Consider the following 24,878-nt stretch of genomic DNA (forward strand, 5'->3'; position numbering starts at 1 on the left):
ATGATATGTTGGGGAAGTGTCCACATGGCTTTTGCAAAGGGAAATCATGCCTTACCACTCTATTAGAATTCTTTGGGGGCGTCAACAAATATGTGGATAACGGTGATCCAGGGGATATGGTGTTCTTGGACTCTCAGAAAGCCATTGACAAAATCCCTCCCAAAGGCTCATAAGCAAAATAGGAAGTCATGGGGTAAGAAGGAAAGTTCTGTCATGGATCAGTAACTGGTTAAAAGATAGGAAACAAAGGGTAGGAATAAATGGCCAGTTTTCACAGTGGACAGAGGTAAATAGTGGTGTCCCCCCAAAGATCTGTACTGGGACAAGTTCTACATATTTATAAATGATCTGGAAAAAGGTTTAAACAGTGAGGTGGCAAAGTTTGCAGATGATACATAATTACTCAGGATAGTTAAGTCCAAAGCTGCCTGCCAAGAGTTACAAAGGGATCTCTCAAAACTGGATGACTAGGCAACAAAATAGCAGATGAAATTCTGCATTAATAAATGCAAAATAGTGTATGTTGGAAAACATCATCCCAACTATACATACAAAATGATGGGGTCTAAATGAGCTGTTGCCACTCAAGAAAGAGATCTTGGAGTCATTGTGGATAGTTCTCTGAAAACAGCTGCTCGGTGTACAATGAAAATCAAAAATGGTAACAATATTAGGAACTATTAGGAAATGGATACATTATAAGACAGAAAATATCATAATGCCACTATATAAATCCATGGTACACCTGCACTTTGAATATCCCATGCAGTTCTGGTCGTCCCATCTCAAAAAGAGATATATTAGAATAAGTACAGAGAAGGGCAACAAAAATGATTTAAGAGTATGGAACAGCTTCCGTCTGAGGAGAGATTAAAAATACTGGGACTGTTCATCTTAGAAAAGTCATGATTAAGGGGGATGTGAGAGAAGTCTATAAACTCATGAATGGTGTGCAGAAGTGAATAGGGAAGTGTTATTTACCCCCTTCATATAACACACAAATCAGGGGTCACCCAATGAAATTATTAGGCAGTAGGTTTAAAACAAACATAAGGAAGTACTTCTTCCCACAATGCAGTCAACCTGTGGAACTCTTTGTCAGAGGATGTTGTGAAGGCCAAGACTATAACAGGGTTCAAAAAAGAATTCGATAAGTTCATGGAGGATAGGTCCATCAATGGCTATTAGCCAAGATGGTCAGGGATGCAACCCCATGCTCTGGGTGTCCCTATGCTTTTGACTGCCAGAAGCTGAGATGGGACAACAGGATGGCTCACTCAATAAGTGCCCTGTTCTGTTCATTCCCTCTGAAGCAACTGGCACTGTCCACTGTTGGGAGACAGGCTACTGGGATAGATGAACCATTGATCTGACCCAGTATTGCCATTATTATGGGGGGTTTTATTATTAAAGTTGGTAAAGCAAAATAAAAAGTAAATAAGCATAAGCAAAGATGGAGAATATCCTCCCATGAGATGGAAGATTTCCTTTATTTGGAACAAGGAAACACAAGAAAGATTTATTTTTCCTTTTAATTTTGTTTTGTATGCAGTTTCTAGCTATGTAGCAACTTGTATGGCCATCATCCCAGTGTCAGAGCACCTCAGAATCATTATCTTCACAAAACGTCTATGGAGTAGGAAGGTATTATCCCATTTTACAGGTGGGAAACTGAGGCCTGGGGTGACTTGCCAAAAATCATAGAGGAAATCTGTGCCTGAGCCAGGAGTCAAAGACAGGACTTCCGAGTCCCCAGTCCACCACCAAACCTAGTAGGCCATCTAGTTCATTACTCTCCTTAACATGTGAAATGTAATTTGCCTGTGTTCTGTATTGACAGAGCACTACTTGTTTCTTATGTTTAATATTTTTTTACAAAAATATCTAAATATTGTACTATATACACATGCGCAGGGAACTCTAAACTAGTATTTATTCAGATAATAACTCTGAGTAATTTGTCCGGTTTCCACACTTTCGAGAGTAACTTATTAAGGCTGACACCGTGATTAATCCTGATTTTAAAATGGCCTGTCACTCACTTAAAACCTTCCATACCAAACTGAATGGCTGCTTTACTTTTTCCTTACTCAATATCTTTGTCTTTTCTGGCAGATGACTTTTGATCCTTCGATCTTCTTCAATGTTTTACTGCCACCCATTATATTTCATGCTGGATATAGTTTAAAGAAGGTAAGTGATTTCTCTTTTAAATTACAGAATGTGGGCTGGTCTGATGGCTACTTTGTAGTGCCACTGTTACATTGGTGGGGAGAAGAATCTAAGTAATTGTCAGTCTGAAATTCTTTTGCTTGGTAATTATTTAGGCCAATTAATATCAGAGAAGAGAATGAAAAATAACTATTTAAGACTTCAAACCCATGGGCCTGATTCTGCTCTCTGTTATGCTTGTGTAAGGCTCTGATCTTGCACTTCAATATGTGGGTGGATTGCTGTGCCCATGCAAGGTCCCTTTGAAGTCAGTGAGGCTCCACATGTGTACAGCAGTCCTCTTACCATGCAGAATTGGGACCTACATCTGTGTAAGGGAGGGGATTCATTGTAATATTTACAAAGGTCATTAAGAACCTGAGCTTTCATTATGACCACTAACTGTTTCATGCATGAATATGCAATTCCTACTTAATATGCAAAAACGGAAGATTAGTGACATATACACACGGACAGAACATGAGGGGGTCTTAGATCATATTTTCAAAAGTGTATTTGAAGCCTATGTTTTGTTTTGTTTTTTCCAATCCTGAAGAACTACTATAGCAACAGCCAGAATGGCTTGAATGGGACTCCTAAACTTGGAGTTTGAACTTGAATTTAGGTTTTAAGATGAACTCTGCTAAATTTGACATTGTATTTTTCATACTTTGTTTCCCCAGAGACATTTTTTTCGTAATTTAGGATCAATTTTAACATATGCCTTTTTGGGAACTGCCATCTCTTGCATTGTTATAGGGTAAGTGAAATTCACATCCTGTTATTCTTGTTCAAGTTTAATATTAGTCGATTTTCCTGATGAAAGGGCACATGATTTACTTCACTGGTGTTAGGCTAACATGAAGGCATTTTCCTACACTATCTGTTCATGACTTTCTGAAACAATGAAGTTCTATCTTTAGGTGAGGTTGAGATGGAAAATTCAAGATGCAGTCATGGTATAGGCCCAACCTTTTCCATGAGACACTCAGTATCTTGCACACTTGGGCCCCAATTTGTGATCATTATATAGGCACAGGCTGCCTTTTATAGTCGTGTAGCATTAACATTTTATCTGTCCTGCAAGAAGGGAGCATTCTTCTTGGAGGAACACACTGTTCTTTAATGGCATTCCCTTTACAGGACAAGAAATCTCCAGAAAGACAGGAGGAATTTTAAGGTTCTTGAACTGTTTCTGAACCAAGGTTTCTGCAATGAGCTCTGCACCTGCACAGAGCCCTGCTGAAGCTAATGGAGCTCCTTACAGGGGTCTGCCCATGCAGAGCTCATTTCACAGCTGGGACCTAAGACTTCATTAGCCATCTGTCTGGGATTGTGTGGAGTTGAAGGAGGGGAGCTTATTTTACAGGTTACAAGTTTGGGAATTTACTGATGATTCAACTTTCAGGTTAGCAGCTCATTGAATCTTGTAGGTTACCTGAGATCCTGGTCTGTGTAACTCTGAAATGAGCCATTTAAGTTATTCAGCATGGTGCGCAAGGATTTATGGTAGTGCTTCAATTTTATGCACGTGCTTTAATTTAGAAGTAATCAGACTTCTGAACCTAGGCAGAGTGCTTTCAAATTATGAAAGCAATTAACTCTTCTTGCATTTTTATAACAGATCTTAAGTAAATTTAGATGGGTGGAGTCAAAATATATGTTCCTTTTCAACATCATCATAAGACAGAACTTTCACATTTAATGTCAATTCAGTATTACGAAAACATCAGTGCCTGATGGATTAGTCTGTAATTCAAAGTTTAATACTTGTTAAAACTATTCTTTCAATGGAAGCAAGACAAAAATGGGTATCTTGACATCAGAGTTAACTTTCTTTTCATCTTAGTAAGATTTGAAGTAGCCAACAGCACACACAGCTTACATGTATTATAACAAACCCATCATCATGTAGGATTTTTTGGTTTTTATTATACTGCATTCTATGGTCACTCAGAATTTCACTGACAGTGGAGAGAAATGTAACCATCCTGCTCCAAAAGCACAGGTCCCTGCCACATGAGCTGAAGAAGTGTCTGGGTTAGCCATTAGCTGTGCATCTCCTGTCACAATTGAGAGGTTCTGATTCCCTCTGGTAGAGGGCAGAGATACACAAGCACACCGGGCAGTTTCTTACAGTGTAAACAGTTAGCCAAATGCTTAGCTGGTATAAATTGGCTTCAATGGAGCTATGCCAGTTTATACCAGCTAAGAATCTGGCCCAAAGGATCTAGGTTAATGGGTAGTTCCCCATGTGGGTGCATGTAATATATATATACACACAAAAGGTTGAATAATTTTTAAGATCAGTGCTACAGTGTATGCAAGTAACAGCAGCTGTATATCTGGAACCTGGAGAACTTAAGTGAGGAAGCTTGTTAAAACAGCATGCTAGGGATAAGAAGTTTTGAGTCTTATATGTGAAAATGTCATTTATGTGGCACCAGGACTAACGGATAAATCGCCAAAGGTCTGGACTTCCATTTAGATGCTTATCTGAATTATTTCCACTTTCAGGGTTTCCTCCACCTTGTTACTACTGCAGCTGGTTGAATAATATTCACCAAATAATATTCACAATTTTTTGCCAGATAATGCTGTGTTTTATTTTTTTATATGAATTATTTGATGAATATTTAGAAAATGACTATGTCAAATTGTGGTTAGCCCCCTCCCTCCCTGCGACAGTCTCCTCATTTCCTCCCCCCGGAGTCTTGTTCAAGGGTCCAGCAGTTCTGCCAACCTCTCTGGGCCTGGATACCTCTCCTTTTGAATGCCTTCCCAACTCCCACTCATCCGCCACATCAACTTGTCACTCTAGCTCTCCTTAACCAACACCGCTTTCTCTAACTAGACTGACATCCTCATACAGGTGCTGCCAGCTCTATCTATCCTCTCCTGCTGTACCAGCTCTGCTCAGCTGCCCCAACTGGATTCAGTAGAGCTGTGCCTGTGTACACCACTGGATGTGAATTTGGCCCCTGCTCTATATAATTCCACAGTAAGGGTGTGAAATGGGGGTGGAGTATTGGGTGAGCAGGGGTCGAGTCCTAGAACATGCATTTTTTGGACCAGAGTATGACCAAGCAATTTCCTGATGTGACAAGAGATTGCCATGCAACCACATTAATAATCCCATTGCAAGGCCAATGGGCCTGACTGCCTGGTCTTGTGACACCTTCTTGCCTCTTCTCTTGAGCACTTGGTTTTAATTGCTTGTCTTTGTCTGCAAAACACAGAGGCAATGGTAATGTATCAAGAGAAAATATTCAGAGCTGACATTGTCTGTGTCTTTGCCAACAAAGGCTATTATTTTTATTATTATTATCCAGATTATCCCTTGTGGGAGGGGGTCTACATGACTAACTCCTTGCTGAGATTCCCCCTGGTCATCCCGTAGTAGGGGCAGGCTTTGCCACCCCCTCATGGAAAAGGTCACAGACCCCCGGGATCCACAGGAGGTAAGGCACAGCTGCACAGAATCCCTGTGCCTCTGCACAATGTTTGACCCGTGGCAAGGCCCCCTAGATCACTGAAACCACAGCTCCATTGGAACCATGGTAGAAGGAACTGCTCCTACCTCCCCCAGGCTGCAGCTGCCCCAGGAGCACCCAAGAGAGGCTACACAGAAAGTTAATTCATTTGCCTAATTCTGCAGAGGGATGATGTGCATGCCCTCTCAGCTCTACATCCATCCCATCCAGTCTGTCCCTCTACCCTGTCAAAATCCTTCCCTGCAGATCAGAGGCTTCCTGAGGGCCTGGAGGGTAGAGAAGATGCCCATTTCTTTCACACAGAAAAGAGAGTTCCAAGTATAGCGTGCCTGTGTGCAGATCTCTATGGCCTGACCTGATTTCCTGATGTTATCACTCCTGTCTCTTTAGAGACAATGATGTGGGTAAGGAGAGGTTGATAGAAGAGGGGTGGGGGGTGCGTGCAACAGAGTGCCAGACCTGCTTGTTCCTGCCATAGAATTCTCCAGAGTTTGACTGGGGGCTGGTGCTGGCAAAGTCAGGGGAAGTTATATGTATATGTAACTTTTCGTAATATTTTGTCCTGGTTTCTAATGCAACCACTCACCACCCCTGGACTTCATAAGTCTACCTGGGTCATGCAGTGATAAAAGCACATAACAATGCGTCTTTTTTACTCTACCTTAGAGGTAACGCTTACCAAGTTTGTTCTGTTACACTGTGTAAATTATAGGCTGTTACAGCTGGCTCAGTGACTGGACTCTGGCTGATTTTAAGAGAAGCAATAGATAACTGTGGGGGTGGGAATAATTATGTGCATTTTTATGATCTTTTAATGCAGCTTAATAACTTAATACAACTTTGAAAACTCAATGAAATGGATCCTTCTAGTAGAAGATGAACTTGATTAGTTTTTCAAGGTTTTAGAATACCCTTCTAAGCACTGTAAAGGCAAAAAAAAAAAAATACTCTCAAGGGTGTTCAAGATGCTCCCTGGCCATTCTCAGCCAGTTTTATTTGTAATTTCATAAGTTGGCCAAGCACAATGGTGTGTCAGAAAGAAATCATGTCATGTTCCCCATATCCTTCTGTTTCTAGACATCAGCGTTCTTAGATCTGTGCTGATCTGCACGTGTGGCTTCAATGTATGTTGTCATTACATGTACAGTATCAAGTGAACATGATTATAGTAGAAGGGACAGCACATTCGAGTGATTACAGCAAAGAACTGAGTGTCTAGGTTTTCTGGCTTCTCTTCTCAGCTCTGCCATTGATTTCCCATGTGATACTGGGCAAGTCATTTAACCAACTTGTGCTTCATTTTCCCCTTTTGTAAAAAGGGAATAGCAATACTTACTAGATGCTTGTGTCACAGCTTTAAGTTCCTCTAATCGAAGACCATGTTCTATCTTAATGTTTGTTAATATTCTGTGTGGTGTAGTATAGCAGTGTACAAAACCTAGGTAGGGGTATATGATTCCCCCCTTCACATGGTGATCTGATGAGCAAAACTGCTGGCAACCTGAAGCCTGGGGGTTTCTCCAAGAGATACCTGGATAATTCAGTGATGGAGGCCATTTAATTACCCAGATGGATAGAAGCAAAACTCTTTGAAAACCGTTGAGCGTCTCAAGGCTTCCATACAAAGAGGAAAGAATCCTGCTTCACCACCACTACATCTATATCCCCACAGGGACAGCAGCATGCCACCGGAGCAGTGTGCAGCTGGCTGGGTGGAAGAGCTGAGGGAACAACTGCTCTGGCATGTTGTCCTTTTGGCAGCATGATTTATAAGTTCACACCTGTGTCTTTAACACCAGGGAAGGGGTATGGCAATGAGAAGTGGGGTTTGTTAGGAAGCTAAACAATGGAAGCATAGAAATAGAGAGAGCCATGCTATTAATCACACAGCAGGCCTAAGGGAGTGCATATGGGCAAGATTCATGGGAAAGAGCCCTGTTTTTATTTAGGTTGTTGGTTTTCCATGAGAAATGGCACCCCACGCCTTGGCTATTCCACTCTTCTGTTGGTCTTGCTCCAGCAGGAAATGAAGTGCATAGGAAGTTCTAGGATATATGGTTCTCTGGAAGCGAGCCCTCCCTTTTAATGAGAAGGACATGGGCCCTTGATACAGAGCTGTAAAGATACAAATTCTTCCCAAGTTTCATGAAACAACATAATCACAGTTAAGCTTGGGGGGCGTGTAATTGGAGTTGTCTTCTCAAAGACTCTATCAGATGGGGGTAGTTTCTATTTTTCAATTTTTAAGACAACAATTAAAATAAGTGCCACTTTTAATGTTTTCTCCTGTGATTTCCCAGGCAGCATGTCCTAAGGAGAATATTTTGTGCCTTGGTATTTCAGGATGCTTTGCCAGCCAATCCAGTGAGCCTTGCATCCTTTTCCACAGTCAGACTGATGTTGTATAGGTTTATGAGAAAGCAATATAAGTCCTCTAAACTTTGAAATAAATAACTGAATGTGAGTCTCTAGACTGAGGGACTATTTTTTAATACAAAAAGAGATTTATCGTTGTCATTTTTAATGCTGAAAAAGCCCGTAGGCCAGAGCCCTGCTGAAATGCAGTAATCTAAGTGCTTGTAAACCCTTTCCCCAGCATTGTCAAGTGTGAGGATCCACTTCTTGAGTCTTGCTTCGCATTTGGGATTTGACTCCACTACACTCTGAGAGGTGCCCCAACAATACAGTGATGGCAGGTGGCCCTCTAATTACCTACCTGGATAGAAATGAAACTCTTTGAAATCATGGTTTCTATCTGAAACTGGAACTCTGCCCAGGCTGGCTCAAAAATGGGAGCAGCATCTGAGGTTTATAATCCATATGGACAGTCGGTATGTCTGCACTGTGCACCCACTCGGAGAAAGAAATGAAAAAGAAAGAGGAAAAGAAAGAGAATTAAAAACTTGGTAGAAAGAAGAGAGACAGTAAACCCCAAAAGGAGGAGCTTCACTCCAGAGAGAAGAGATGGGGGTAGGGGATAATTAGTTGTTGTAATAAAGGCCAGGAAGTAGACGGCAAAAAGACTGAAAATAAAGTAGTTCCTTATTGCAGAATATTAGCCATGTATTTAAAGTGTGTGTGTGTGAGTGAGCACACAGGCAAGTATCTATGTCTGTATATCTTTGCTGCAGCCTCCCCCTCTAATTCGGGTTGTTGGGCTTACTATAGGGTGGCTGGGTGGTATTTAGTGCCCTAAGATACACAGGAGGTCAGACTAGATGATATGGAGATATCTTCTGGCCTTAAACTCTATGACTATGAATTTGCGCCATGCTCTCTGTCCTACTGACTTATAGAGCAGCTCACTGTAAACAACCCAATGCCTGCCCTGATAGGTGCTATGGTTGTTAGCCTGTGCAGCTTGTTACAATCAGTCACCTTAAAAAAGCAAGACAATTGGTACAGATCTGAAGTAAAGAAGTGGGAAACCTCATCTATATCACAGAAGCCTTTGGTGAGCTGCCAAGAGTGACCTGACAGGAGTAGCTATGATCGTACTTGCCATCTCTGTTGTAAATCACTGCTTTTGCAAGACAGGGTAAGTCTTCTGGGGCTGGACAGAGGAACAGCGTGGCACTTGGATGGGAAAGCCATAATCCGGTGCCCCCAGTTGTGGGAGACAGTGAACCACGAGCTCTTATTGTGAGCGGTGAGTAATGCTCGGGCATCATTGCTTTAAACCAAATACTGTGCTAAAGTATGCCAGGCCATGCTTGTCACTCACAGACACACCATATATGAAACTACAAAACTTCCCCCTCTGGCCAATTCCTCGCCTTTGCACCTGAGTAAGTCTGAGTAGTGAAGCTTACTGCAGAGAGATCAGTAGAAAGGTGAAGAAATCCTCCCCCCAAGCCGTGAAGCCTCAGCAAAACTGCTACTGCACCTCCATGTCAAGAGATGGCAGCTGAGTCTGCACAGTGACAAATCCACTGGCCCTGACTCTGTTCCTCCTGAGGTCAAGCCCCAGCCCTTCTGCATGAGGATGCAGGAGAAATCCTGAGTGTGCAGGATCCCATCCATCATGAGTTCAATCACACTGCTTCTGCTCCATGGGGGGCCCTACAATCACACAGAGGCCAGGGCAGTATTTTGGTTTCATTGAATTTTTGGTGGGGTTAGTTGCTTTTAAATAAAGGTCCCTATCACTAACGGCTGCCTGGCTGGCATTCTGTTCTCTGGGACTTTATTTTTAAAATAGCTCTGCTAATCTGATGGGAAGCATCTTTCAGAATCAGTGCCTGTGGTAGGTATTTTCAATTTTCTTGAAGCTGGATGAGAGCTCAGCTAATTGTAGAAGTTCTGGTATCTTGCTATGTGCCTATTCGAGCGAAAGGCCAGAGTGAGTGGCAGGGGGAGCAGGAAGACTTGGGTTATTTTTTCTTAAAAACACCGTCATTCTCCAGATCGGCATCCTCAGTCCAGGCCGAGGCCAAGTTGTCAACACATGAGAACTCTGATTATTTTCTTAAACTTGGCTTTATCAGAGATTTTTGATTTGGTTTCACTTGGGTTATCTTGGATTGCAACACCAATAACACATTTCATATATTCAGAATGCAGTACATTTTGCATTCACTTACTCATATTTTTCCAGCTTGTCTATTAGCCTTGGCAAGGAGATATCATTTTCCTGGAATCCAGAGCTGTGTGAAATATGCCACTCAAACAGCAAAAGTATTTGTTGGAAGGCCAAATTCAAGTGTGACCTGCCTTCGTGACTGCAGTGAGTTCTGCCTAAGTAAAGAGTAAAATTGAGTAAAAGAGTAAAAAAAAGAATAAAATCAGGATTTGTCTCAGAGTACGAATGACTGTGTTGAAGACAAATCATGGAATATAAACAGCACATGTGGTCAATGTTATAAGGATTTATTCCAAGGTCAACATCATTTCCTGGCCCATAGTGGTACTTTAATTCTGTTATATTTTGAGCTAAGAGCATAGCATTTTGTAATACAAAAATATAGGTTTGCCTTCTTGTTGCTCTCACCTTTAACCTTAATTCCCTCAGCCATTTTTGCAATGTGTGAAGATTACTCAGAAGATTTATTGGTTTCAAATTGGTGACAAAAATATCTGAAACCTGAGTTTACTAGTTGGACATTAACTTGTCTTCCCCCTTTTCCCTTGCATTCAGCTCCTTTTTTTACTGTATAAGTACTATTCAGCTGCTTGAATCTGACAATCTTGTAATAAAATTCCTCTCCTATGGTAATCGGTTAAAAACTGTTTCAGGCCTGTTTTAGAATCCTTAATTTTATCTTCTCTTCAAGTGATTTGTTGTTATCCTGTATAAAATTCACTTAATCCAAAAATTAAACCCATGGATCATCATTTAGAAACAGTTTGCATCTGGTTTCCAACCCAAATCCTACTTCCCTCTCCTCCCATCCCCCCCCAAAATGGTTTGAAACATGGAAGTCATTTTCATCCTGATGAGCATGTGCAACTTCCAATGGGAATTTTCCGTGTGCATAAAGGGAAGGATACTCTATACTCTGTAGCAGGAATTGACAACCTTTGGCACGCGACCTGTCAGGGAAATCCACTGGCGGGCCGGGATGGTTTGTTTACCTGCAGCGTCCGCAGGTTCAGCCAATCGCAGCTCCCACTGGCCGCAGTTCGCTGTTCCAGGCCAATGGGGGCTGCGGGAAGCGGCAGCCAGCACATCCCTCGGTCCACGCCCTATTGATAGTTTCTGTTAGCTACAGTAATCTAACCGTTAGCTGCCACAGCTTTAAATCCTAGTCAAGATATAACCTACGAGGTCACTATTAAGTGTTACAATAGAGAATGCATGAGATGAAGCTGGCATACATATTGTTTTTCTGTATCTATTGGAGGTGGAAGTTGTGAATGCTTTATGGAGTGTTGGGGTGTGCTGTCAACGTCCTTGCAGGCAAAGTGAAAGTAGCAAGAAATGCTGGGGACTTTTCTCTTGACTTCTCATTTTCATGGTTCCAAGGGTTTGTGTGAGTGGGGTGTATCGGGATATGAACATAACTGTCCAATCAAACAAGGGTGGGTTTGTACTACTGAAAATATAGACTTCCAAACTGCTGCTTCTAACTCTCTTTTTTTGGGATAACAGGCATATTATTTCCATTGATGTGCAGCTTAACTAGGCTGTGTTCAATGAATTTTTAGTTGGAAATGCTCTATCTAGCAGAAAGAGCAGTGAGATCTCCCTGCAGATTTTTTCCTTTTTATTTGTCAACCTTTTTTTCTCCCTGAAAATGAAGCTGACTTCATTGTCCTTCTGCTCAACAGTAAAAAGAACAGGAGTACTTGTGGCACCTTAGAGACTAACAAATTTATTAGAGCATAAGCTTTCGTGGGCTACAGCCCACTTCATCGGATACATAGAATGGAACATATAGTAAGAAGATATATATATACACACATACAGAGAAGGTGGAAGTTGCCATACAAACTGTAAGAGGCTAATTAATTAAGATGAGCTATTATCAGCAGGAGAAAAAACTTTTGTAGTGATAATGAAGATGACCCATTTAGACAGTTGACAAGAAGGTGGCCAACTTGGTGATCACTACGAAAGTTTTTTTTTCTCCTGCTGATAATAGCTCATCTTAATTAATTAGCCTCTTATAGTTTGTATGGAAACTTGCACCTTCTCTGTATGTATATATATATATCTTCTTACTATATGTACCATTCTATGCATCCGATGAAGTGGGCTGTAGCCCACGAAAGCTTATGCTCTAATAAATTTGTTAGTCTCTAAGGTGCCACAAGTACTCCCGTTCCTTTTGTGGATACAGACTAACACGGCAGCTACTCTGAAACCTGTTCAACAATAGTTAAGCTGTTCTGGCCCCATCGTAACATGAGACAGAACTTGCTTATGATATTGACACATTCTCAGAAGACTCTCTGCTTCCATTTCTCATTAAGCATTCAGCCCACGCTGGAGGAGTTCAATGTGCAATAGCAGTTTACACTTACTATGCACTGCAAGACTCTCGGGATTTGATTTTTTTTTTCTACCTAGACTTCTTCATAGATATTTAGACAGTTTGGCAAATGTCAGGTGGGTGTTTACTTTTGCACTTAGGTTCTGGGGTTATTTTATATTCCTTTCAGACTCAAGATCCATGGAATTGTACAAATGGTACATACTGAGCTGAAATAATGTTGAGTTTATAATCTAACTTTATTCTTAGGTTACGGATAGGCTGTAATATGACTTGGAAACCAAACATTTGTTGCTATGTTCTTCAGAAAACCAAAACCAAATGTTGTTTGGCTTGAATCTACTCATGCTATACAATCAGGGCTATGTGATTCTTTTGAGAATTGGAAACTGTTTCTCGCAGGGAATGATGGGGCCATATTAAGGGTAACAGGAAAACCTTTAGAGCTCTCTACTTTCTAAGTTAGGCAAGTACATTATTCAAGTAGCATCTAACTGCTGCATCATGTAGCTCCTGATCATTTCTGTATTTTAGTTTAGAGCTACCTCAGAGAAGTTAATCAACATCTCATTCCTCATTAAAAGAATCTATTTTTTCCAGCACTTGCACCAGCAAGAGATCTAAGGAAGACAACACAGCCTGCTCTTCCTGTGCATGCTGCCCACAAATAAAGCTGTGTGCTGTCTCCACTCTTTCACAGCCCATGCATACAGCTTTGTGGTAGGCACAGAAATTGTGGGGGCTTATTAAGTATCTTGATGCTGCAGAGATTAATTGGAGGAGAAAGAAGGGGGAGGAATTCCCTAGAGCTGGACTAAAAAAAAAGTGACAAGTAATTATCTCGTAAACTCAATGAAGATGTTAGAGTTTAATGATTACTAATAATCTTCTGAGGCCCCCTATACGACCCATATGAATGTCTGGAAAGAAGGGAACATGAAGGAGATCTTCACTTTATGATGTAAACCATGTATGTGAATACTACATGTGTACGGTACTCTTTGTATTGTTCACTGCCTTCCTGGTTCAGCTTGGACTGACATCTGAATGTACGGACTTTCGTTTGGTTATGGACCAGCATAGTACAATGTTGTCTGCTCTGAGCTATGCCAGATAATCAGGAAGAGTTTTAGATTAGAAAAAAACCCAAACAGTCCTATCCTCTGTCCAAGGGAGGCAACCTGTACTGATCACCAGCATGTGAATGGCTGGTGCATTTGTTGGTAAACATATAGTTTACTGCTCCCAGAGTGTGGGCCTGATTCTCCTCTTGGTGCAATATTGAGTAACTCTGTTACAGTCAAGTTAATTATATCAGGATAGGAAAAACTCCATTGATTACAAAGGCACTACTCTTGATTAACTGTAATGTACAAGTATAAATATGGCAAACAAAAAACAGATTGATCAAATATGAGATTAGAGAAGCTGGAGCATATACGCTTAGTGATGGTAGGGTCTAGGAATTTGCTTTGGGTCCATCTCTAATTATAGATTTATTGTGGTAAGCTTTTACTATGGAAGGCAGACAAATAGCTAATTTTTATGACTGTTCTGAATTTATGGATAAGAATATGTGCTAAATTAAGGTACTGATATAAAAAATGCTTTCCAGACCATTAACACCCACACAAACCTGAAAGCATTTCCAGGATTATTTCAATGCAGTCAAGTCTGTCTGTTGATGCAAGTTCCGTGGTTAGACTAGAATTTGAGACCGTTTCAATTTACAGCTGACACTGTTCCTTGAGGCAGAGTTGAAGCATGGAAAAATACTGTTTCAGTTGTCATAAACAGATGTGGAAAACAGCAGGACGACATTATTTGCATCTCACAAAGAAATCCTTAAGCATGTAAAGGATAGTGAAATAACTGCATTACAGTGGATATTAAAAGGCGAAAAACAACCACCACTTGGGAAATGAGAGCCCAGTGCAGTGTGGACAGAATGAAATCTGACTTGGTTCTGGACATGGTACATCATCTCTGTATTTAACCAGTGACTTCTTTTATTGTGCCCTCTGCTGGCAAAATGTGTGAATGACCGCACTGACTGGAAAATAGTAGCAAACAGTTTGCCCCTTCCACAGAGAAACCCCACAAGGGGACCTGAATAAGGAAGAGGAAACTTCCATGAGGTTCCTCCTTTTTGCAGAGTTTCTTCCCTCTGGACATTAGGGTTTGTCCTTACACTAGCCCCCAAACGCCAGAACCTGCAGCATGGCTCCTTGGAGATCAGCCAGAGAACTTCCTGTACCTCTATGCTAATTCTGCAGCCCCAGCCAAACCTACCATTCATCAGGTTCCCTGACAGCTGAGCTCCCAAAGAACCATGCAGCCAGGCTTCTCCAGCTGCAACTCCCTTTGGGATCTCCCCACCGGAAAGATGGGGCTCATGGAGAGACATACCATCTGGGGCTATGTTATTTTTGTAGGAATAACCTCCGCAGGGCTAGTGGAGTGGATGATGTGCAGTCAGTCTGACCCTGCACCCTATCTGCACAGTCCTCTCAGGAATGACCCCAGACCCAAAGGGAGGCGTTCGGCGAATCCAGGAGGAAGGGGGGATATGCTGCCTAAGAGGTAGCTGTTCTCCCTCACAGGATGGGAGATCTGTGAATAGGTCAGGGGTATAGTTAGGCTCATACTATGTACTGGATCATCCATTCCAGATATCATAAGTTTACTTTTGGAGAGCGAGCCACGGCATCCAGCATACACACTTCTTGCTCCTAGATAGAGAGAGGCAGTGGGAGGAATGAAGTGACCCCTTTCACGAATGCAGGAGTTTGTCTATCAGTTTGTGAAGTGCTCTGGGCTGCTTCAGGATGAAAGGCTTGATAGAAACTTAAAGCAGACTAGACAATTCCTATCCTAGTCTGGCAGCCTGGACAATCAAAAATAACTCACTCACTGCCAGCCTGACAAACGGCTGACCTACATTTACAAATGCACAGGCTCATCAATGCATCTGACCAACAGATGAACATGAGAGCTGGCCTTCTGCCAGTGTTTCCTTGTAAATGCCCCCCCAAAGCCGAGCAATGGATGGTTTGCCTGCCCATCCCTTCCTGTTTTGGCTCTGCCCACCAACTTGACCCCATGCTGTACTTCCCCTTCTGCTGAAGTGCACTCTGGGGCACAGTTGGACTCATGAGGAGGGTGTTCGCAGGGAAGCTAATGCCAGTTTTCATTTCAGCCTCGGGGTGAATGCCCTAGTCACTCAGTGCAGCCAGACTATCTAAGTGCAGGTCAGTCAGATCAGCAGGTTGTCCACCAAGGAAGGGAAATGACATTTAAAAACAATAGAAAGGAGACTTCCTTCTGCTCCAGTATCAGTTGTTTTCAAGTTTTTAGAAGCATCATGGAGCCCTGCCAGAGTATGTACTTAGTTGACTTTACTCTCCTTTTAGTACATGCTATCTGAGCAGGAACTCATCACATGACACAATTTGCAGCCCTATCTGGTGAGAGATCATGCACCAGAATATGAAATCACTCATTTCACTTTTGCCACACCAGTGCTTCAAGCGGAGAAAGCAGTAGCACTCCCCTGGAGCATGTCCTTCCCCCCCACTTTCCCACTTCTTTCTTCTTGTTTTGTATTCCTCCCATTTTTTCTTTTATTCTATTTTTGCTTTTAAATGATGATTTCTCCCCAGCCATTGCTCATGCCCCCTTACCCTCCCTTATTTTTTACCCCCTGTCTTTTTCCCAGTCTCCCTGTTTTAAAGGGCTCGCAGAGAGGAAATGACTAGATCAGATTTCGTCTGCATCAAAAACTTTCCTCGTGAGACTGGGTGCCTTAGATCCTGGTCCCTCTCACAGCCAGCCGCAAACCTGATGCAGTGGAAATCACTCCCCCAAAACCATTGATTGTGCCTTGCCTGACCTTGGGCCTCCCCACACTGCTTAGCTCCTCTGTGGAGCTGAGCAGTAAACAAGCTAGACCGAAGTGGCAGGACTTAGTGCTAAACCACTTCAGCCTCTGCCCCCATTATTGGGCTCTTCCCCTAGTAGGACTGTGTGTGTTACTGTCTCAGCTGCTCCTCTGTCACACTGAGTCTGTGCACTGTGAGGAAGTGGAGTGTTACTGGTAGAAACTTTTCTCTATGAAAAGGACAATGACAAGTAGCTAAAAATCAGCTATAAGAATGTAGGTCCATATGCAATATTTTTGATTTAGACCGTGCAAAATGAAAAAAATTGTATGTCTACAAAAAGATATGGGGGGTGATGATGTTTAGCCAAATTTGGCCAAAGAAGGCACATTAAAAATGTTTTCCTCCCCTGCTGAGAGGTACTATTGGTGGTGAATTATTTGAAGGCTTTCTTTGCAGGAGAGTAAGGATTATTCATGGTCTATTTCACCTATCCAGAAGTTAAATCCTAGAGTGAGTCCGCATATAAGCACATCAAGTTTAGTAATCTTCTCTGTAGAATAATCTTCCTGATTTCTCTGATTCTTGGTTTTTGATTGCAGAAGTTTCTGATACTGATCATGCACAAAGTGAACATTTGTCCTCTGGAAAGTTCTTCAGGATGCTTCAGAGATAATGATCTTACTTTCAGTAACTGAGACTCAGGGACTCCATTATTTTTCCAGAGTTCACCTTGTTTTCAAGAATAGGCAGAGAGCCTTGGAGAGTAGGAAAATAAACAGACGGCAACATAAATAATAAGTGGGATCATTTCACAGAGGTCAAAGTATTTATATGACTAAGGATTTTATGATGCAGCATAAGGAGACATTTTGCAGCTCTTCTACAGGGTTAAAAGGCCCCTTACATTGTGAAGGAAACCATTCCCACACTGTGTTTCCAGAAAGAGGAGTGAGATGGGGCCAGAGGTTGGGGGGAGGTCAGTTCCCACCCCCCACGAGAGGGATACAACAAACCTCTAATACTTTGATATTAATAGTTAATAAGGAAATAAAAACCAACACTTATGACACCCTGGGCTCTCCTGACGTTTCATCTCCAGTCTGTGTTCTGATCAGTCTGCTGTTCCTTCTCCTCCTCCTGGTCCCATCTTTGGCTAAGAAATGGCTTTCCAGGAACAGCCAAAGCCCTTTACTGTATGAAGAATCTGCATTTGTAGTGGGCTCCTGCAATCCGTTTGGAGCCTGAATGTCATGAGTAAGACTGGGAAAAGTTTTATTCAAAGGAGCTTTTGCACTGCCCCATCAGACGTTGCTCTGTCCTCTTTCAATTCAAAGTCGTGCCACTTGGTTTGAACAGCTGTTCTCTAATGTGTTCATTAAATTAACAGCAATACCTGAATCAGAAAGGCAATCCTCGTAATTTTTCCCTGTTGAATGATCCCTAGTATAAAAGCCCTTCCTTAAGACCCATGTCTTTCCCAATGAGCTGACCTGGATCATCCCTTCCATCTGGAATGTAAACAATGAGCTGTCCATCTTACTGCTGTTTAAAAGAAGAGACATTCCTTCTGTGGATCTGTTTCTTATAGTTAGAATTAGAGACATTCAGAAATTTTGCTCTATAGTGTTGTCATTTGGCAAGTTCATGGGCCTTTTCATTCAAAGATCTCAAAGGGTTCTACAAATATTAATTGGCCTTCATATCCCTCCATGAGGCAGGAAAATTTTATTCCTATTTTACAGACTGCGGAAATCGGAGCACCAAAAGTTTAAGGGACTTCCCAGTGTCACACAGTATGACAGTGGCAGAGCCAAGATATAAAATCTGTGGGATAAGGGCTAATCCTCTGCTCTAAGCATGAGGTTAGGATGGAACATCCACAATACAACTCAATACAATGCATCCGACGAAGTGGGTATTTACCCACAAAAGTTTATGCTCCAATACGTCTGTTAGTATATAAGGTGCCACATGACTCTTTACCACTCATACAACTCTCGCAACTCTCAGATATTAATTTCCTCCATCCAAATGGTGGTTCAGAACCTCACATACACTGGAACAGGGGTAATTGTGGTGGCCCTTTGATTATGCTGGCCACAGATGTCATAGCCAGAGGGGTTGTAAATATCAGTCAGTTACACAGGCTGACCTAAATCACTGAAGCCTAAATCACATTCAGCATCTTTCCAGGATGATGAGTCTGAAAGCTCTGTTCTAACTAGGAAGAATGCTCTTCCTGGATATTGAATCATTCCCTCAACACAAGAAAGCTCTTTTCGTGTATTTTACAGAATCTGTTTGAAGATGCTGCCATATCACTCCTGAAACTTGTTATATTTTTAATAGGTGGGATGTTTGACTGTAGCATTTGAGCATTCTTTCCCTAGCCATTAGACATCTGGATTTCAGGCCAGCTACATTTCTGTTCACATGTATTGAGATTTTTTGAGAAGAAGAAACAGTGAGCTGTAGCTCACGAAAGCTTATGCTCAAATAAATTGGTTAGTCTCTAAGGTGCTACAAGTACTCCTTTTCTTTTTGCGAATACAGACTAACACAGCTGCTACTCTGAAACCTGTCAAAGGAAATGATTAAATTGCTCTGGGAAATCCACTAGATGGTGCTCAAGATCCATAGGCTGTATAACACTACAGATCCCAATCCAGTAAAAGAATGGTTTGACTCTGTTCTGAAGTGTGTGTATGTGCATACACACACACACACACACATACTTATTAAGGAGCAAAGCATAGTAGAATTTGTCAGTGGCATAGCTGGGCATTTTTCATAATTCTTATGTCAGAGAAAGGACAAGAAACCAATTCCAGAGATGGTGTCCGAGTTTGAACAGGAATATATTTGAGATAGTTTGGATAAAACGTTTGAGGTTCAAAAGGTTCACTCCCATTATATCTACCATTATATATTTGTCTTGTTTTTCATGCTTTTGAACATCCTGTTGCCAGGCTGGATTGCTGTAGAAGCAATGAACCGGACATTTTCTGCCCAATTTTGCACACGCAAGTGAGTCACACAAGGCTTGGCTAAACATCCAGACTTTTGAACTTTAGCCATTAAATTATATATACTGCCTCTACATGTGGTGTATGGAAGAGGATTGGGGGAAGGATGGTCCTGCATTTAGGCCACATGACAGGAAAGTGGAGTTCAGGGTTCTGTCCCAGCTCTGGTGCTACCTTGGGCAAGTGACACGGGCAGTTTTTCAAACTTGTTCTCTAAATTGTATGATTATGTACATTATTTTAGCTTTCCCATGTGTTTGCTTTACACAGATCCTATGGTTTGACAACTGTTTTTGTTCATAGAGATAAACCAGAGGTTGGCAAATTTTAATGGCTGACTTCAGTGACATAAATGCAGCTTGTTTTAAACAACGCCAAGACCTCCCATATAACTGTGGTTCCTTCGGCCTGGTCTACACGTAAAAAAACAGATCGACATATCTGCTTCGCTCAGGGCTTGAAAATTTTTGCTCTGAGTACCGTGGTTAGGTTGATCTAAGAGCCGGTATAGACACGGCTAGATTGATGGAAGAATTTTTTTGTTGACTTAGTTACTAACTCTTGGGGAGATGGATTAATTACATCAAAAGAAAAACCCCTTCCATCAATATAATGTAAGGTAATAAGGAAGCATCTACTCTACAATAGCATAGGTGCAACACTCAGCAGTGCCTCTGAAGCCCTTGTATTATAGATGTGGCCTGACATTGTATACATGTAAGATTTATACATGTAAGATTTACTGAATGTAAGAGTCTTACATGTAAGATTTACTGAATGTAGTAAAGAAGATAGGGATTGAGATTTGCATCTAACTGTCCCTCAAACTTTGTATTTCATTCTTCAAAAATAGATCCACCCAACTTCCTCTTAAGGATTCTGGGTAATGTAGTGCAACAAGCAATTTCCAATCAAATATTTTAGTATAATTAGGGCCACTGATAGAGGCAACACTTTAGCTCAAATTTTCATACATTATGCCTAAATTTGGGCAGCACAATAGGTGGCCTGATTTACCACACTATTTATTTCGTTGTCTAAGGATGGATTTAGGTGACTAAGCTTTAAGAACCTAAGTTTGAAAATGTTGGTCTAAATACACATATGATAAAAGGACAATAAATATAGAAACACTTGTAACAACTGAACTGGTGATCATAGTCCAGTTTCTAGCACACAAATGTCCATCATAAATCCCATTACAATCAACACTCCTAATTGGTAATGTGTATCCTTTTAGCAATCATGGCATGGAGCTGGTTTTACCTTACCACTCCTATACTTAGCCCCTCAAGGTTAGGATGGAAGCACTATTTGGGGGAAGTTGGAGGAAGCTAACATTGTAACTGTATTTCCTCTATGGCTAAGCAGATGCTTTCTGTCCCTGGGGCTGTCAAGCTGGCATCATTCATGAATGCGTAATTCATTTAAAAATAAATGGGAAGAGAAAGTAGTAGTCAAATCTGACAAAAATTAAGATCTAATGATAACTGAGTGCACAAATCCTGTCATTTTTTCTCCGTGAGGCAAGATGTGCAATGCAAAAGAGCTCCAGAAAACCTTATTAACTTGTCTCTTTAACAGTGCCCGCTGCTTGATATGTAATTTTTTCACAAAGGAATAGATGAATTTATTAATGACACGTTGGCATGTTATACGTTAATACTAATATAAGGTAATGTTAACAGTTATCGTACAGGCTATAAGTTGTCCTATTTATATACCACACTAATTTGTGACAGTTGTATAATTAGATACAGGTCTCACACAAATGGATGCCCCACTGCCCCAGCACACGATCACAAATCAGACATGCAGCAGCCTGGCTGAAAGTACATAGAATATCAGGGTTGGAAGGGACCGCAGGAGGTCATCTAGTCCAACCCCCTGCTCAAAGCAGGGCTAATCCCCAATTTCTCCCCCAGATCCCTAAATGGCCCCCTCAAGGATTGGACTCACAACCCTGGGTTTAGCAGGCCAATGCTCAAACCACTGAGCTGTCCCTCCCCCCGATACATGTGATACATGTATTGTCTGTAAAGGAATCTTATTATCTTTTACCCTAGTGTCTCTGGAAGTTATGCATGCTAATGAGGGAGCAATAGCACTTCTCTTTGAAAAGAGCCCAAACATGCCCCATGGAGAAGCCAAGGTAATAAGCCCTGAGGCTGCAGCAGTGAGGAAACTACCATTGGCTTGGGGCATGGACTGCTGGCGAGTGGCACAAAGGGTCCCTTTGGTCCCACTGAAACAGGTTCATGTTGGTAAATTATATACTATAGCAACACTGACTGATCTACAGCGGCTGGTTAGGAGATTACGCTACCATATCAGGACAATTGACAACTGCATAATGGTCACAGGTCCTAGAAAGCAGCCTTTTGCGGCTGCTCACTAGGACAGCTGTGGGGGAACTCAATTCTCTTCTGCTTAGCTACTATCCGCTTGCCTGGGTCTCAGCAGGCTGCAGCCCTGTTTCCTCTCTGGCACATTTCCTGGGCACTGACTCTCAGTCAGCTACTCCTTCATGGAAATGGACATAAGAACGGCCATACTGGGTCAGACCAAAGGTCCATCTAGCCCAGGATCCTGTCTTCTGACAGTGGTCAATACTAGGTGCCCCAGAGGGAATGAACAGAACAGTAATCATCAAGTGATCCATCCCCTGTCGCCCATTCCCAGCTTCTGGCAAACAGAGGCTAGGGACACCATCCCTGCCCATCCTGACTAATAGCCATTGATGGACCTCTCCTCCATGAACTTATCTAGTTCTTTTTGGAACTCTGTTATAGTCTTGGCCTTCACAACATCCTCTGGCAAAGATTTCCACAGGTTGACTGTGTATTGTGTGAAGAAACCCCCTCAGCCTTTTAGACCACTGCTGACCCCCAAGATCCCCACATACTACCTCCTGTCAATTGGAACTTCATCCCAAAGGTGTGAAGCTTATGGTTTACAGTGTAACTTTCTGAGGGGCACTCATTTGTGATGCATACAACACACACACACAAACTTTGCCCACCCTAGCACAGTTGCTCCTCTATACTTAAATCATATAAAACACAGGAGGGTGCGGATCGTACAAAACCATCAACATCTGAAACCACAACGTCCCTTCCCTTGTGAGTCTTTGGGGGACTAACTGGGTCCAGGCAGGCAAGCAGATTGGGTGTGCCCTGCCTCACACAAGCTGTTACATACTGGCTGGTTCCTCGACCTCATGGAATCTCTTGCCCAGCTTGGATTATCACCTTACTATCCTGTCTCACAGCTCCTCTTCCTTTCTCAGTCCTTCTGTTCCTGTGTGGCTTGCTATTTAAACTGCTCTGGCTTCCTTTGTTCCATCCCTCCCTTCAGAGGAGTCAGCTACACTGGATTTCTAAGGACGTAGCTTGCCCATTGTCCCAGGAATTAGCTCCTGAATAGGACTGTTGAGTCTTAAGCACTGTACCTTGTATCTGTCTGGTGTCCTGTCAGGCCGTCAGCAATAGTGGACCCATACACATGCAGGCATTCACGAGAAAGCAGTTTTTCATAATACAACTTCACAATATCAAGAATTCATAAGTTGTACACATGTAGCCTGAATTCATCACAATAAGCCACTCAGGCTTTGCTCCCCACACAACAACCACCCTTTCTCCCCATCTGAATTATAGCTGTATTAAATCACTTGGCCATATATCATAAATGCAGGGGTGGGATTTCACTGCGGGATCCAGAAAAACAAAAAGCTGGGCTATAAAGGAGAAAACTCTTATTCCAGCACCATGACAGGGCCAAAGTCTGCTCTCCATTCCACCGGTGTAAATCTGAGTAACTCCCCTGAAGCCAGCAGAGCTACTCTGGATTGATGCTGGTATAAATGAGACCAGAGCTTAGCCCGTATTTAATAAGAGAACAGGGAAATCTTCAACAATAGTGTCCAAGTACATTTCTGTTCATTTGAAGGCTGGTTTTATTTCCCCCAAGTTGGGTCTAGTATGAAAGATCTCGTTATAGTGCCAGTATTTGTCTGGACAAATTTCTCTTTTAAGTCTCTGTTGAAGCTTTTGTTTCACAGGCTTTGGCTTCTTAAACCCCCTTGAATGTTTTCATCTGAGTTTAAGCTTCTCCCATTCTGCTTGTCTCTAACTGTTTCTTTTTAAATCAAGCTGTTCTTTCATTAGGTTCACCTGGGGGAAGCCTACTCCGCTGGGCATCCAGGCAGGCTTCCACATCAATAAGGCACATTGATGGCCGCTTTAACACATTTGCCAATAATTGTCTGCAAAAGCTTTGTAAAGAACAAACAATCCCTAGAATCTTTTCAAAAAAATATTTCCCCTGATTAAAGAGGCTTGGGGAGGGCTTTAGATGGTAAATCTCTGCTGAGAAGAGGAAAGGGCTGTAGCATGGGCCTAGCCTGTCCCGGGCTTGGCCATTATTCAGATTCTCAAATCATGCCATAAACATTAGTCAGCAGCCAAAACAAACTCTTCCTCCCCTACATCTATTCGGTAAGTGCTGGCTTCTGAATAGCCTTATCTATAAAGGATCAAATTATTCAACCCTGTCTAGCCATCTCTGGCAATGAAACAGCAATCACTGGAGACACTGGATATTGACTCTGTCCATGTGACAAGGATCTTAACCTTTGTGACCCTTACCCATGACAGGTGACTGAGGTCAGTAAATAAAGGTCAGTTGGCCTTTGCCAGCACTCTGATGTGTCAGTCAGTATTGCCAATTCTCCTGATTTTATTGTGAGTCTTGTGATATTTGTGTTTTTCTTAAAGCCCAGCACCTGGAACCCTGTAATTACATGAGAATCAAATCTTTCACTTTGAAAAAAAGTCAGCTTCTAGTCCTTATAATTGAAAACGTGACCTGTGTGCACCTAAAAACCAAAGGCAAATAAAAAGAATGCAAAATTAATTATTTTTTTTAAAAATCTCATGAGTTTTGAGGCCTTACTGGTGATTTTCAAACACTTAGGAATGGAAATACTGCACCTTGATTTCAGCCAATACCCAATTAGTGCTGTCCTCTGCAGTTATACTGCATGGCTCCTTGTCTCATGGCACCGCGTAACATGATTGCAGTGTTATGTCGCTACACTTGTGCCCTCACACTTCCTGCTCTTTATTGTTTCTGCCTTTATATAGGTTAACTTCAGAGTTGCTTTTTGTTTTCTTTTTCTTCCTCTCTTCTACCATTTAATCATTATGTTCTCCCACCCCATTTTTCATTTCCTCCCACTGACCTATTTTGAAAGCCTCGCCCATGATTTCAAGTAGATGAAATTGCCATAAGGATGCCCTTTCTCTTCCCTGAGCATTGATCATC

General features: G+C 41.9%; 1 protein-coding gene across 1 annotated transcript in view; it reads left to right on the forward strand.

The window, feature by feature from the left end:
- The window catches only part of SLC9A9 (solute carrier family 9 member A9), a 309,971-nt gene that overhangs the window by 24,290 nt on the left and 260,803 nt on the right, over positions 1–24,878 (forward strand). Inside the window, exons 3-4 of the mRNA XM_074963818.1 lie at positions 2,116–2,193; positions 2,895–2,971. Coding sequence (XP_074819919.1) covers positions 2,116–2,193; positions 2,895–2,971 — 155 coding nt within the window. The remainder of the gene's footprint in view (positions 1–2,115; positions 2,194–2,894; positions 2,972–24,878) is intronic.

This window comes from Natator depressus, chromosome 9 (genome assembly GCF_965152275.1).
Source record: "Natator depressus isolate rNatDep1 chromosome 9, rNatDep2.hap1, whole genome shotgun sequence".
Lineage (NCBI taxonomy): Eukaryota > Metazoa > Chordata > Testudines > Cheloniidae > Natator > Natator depressus.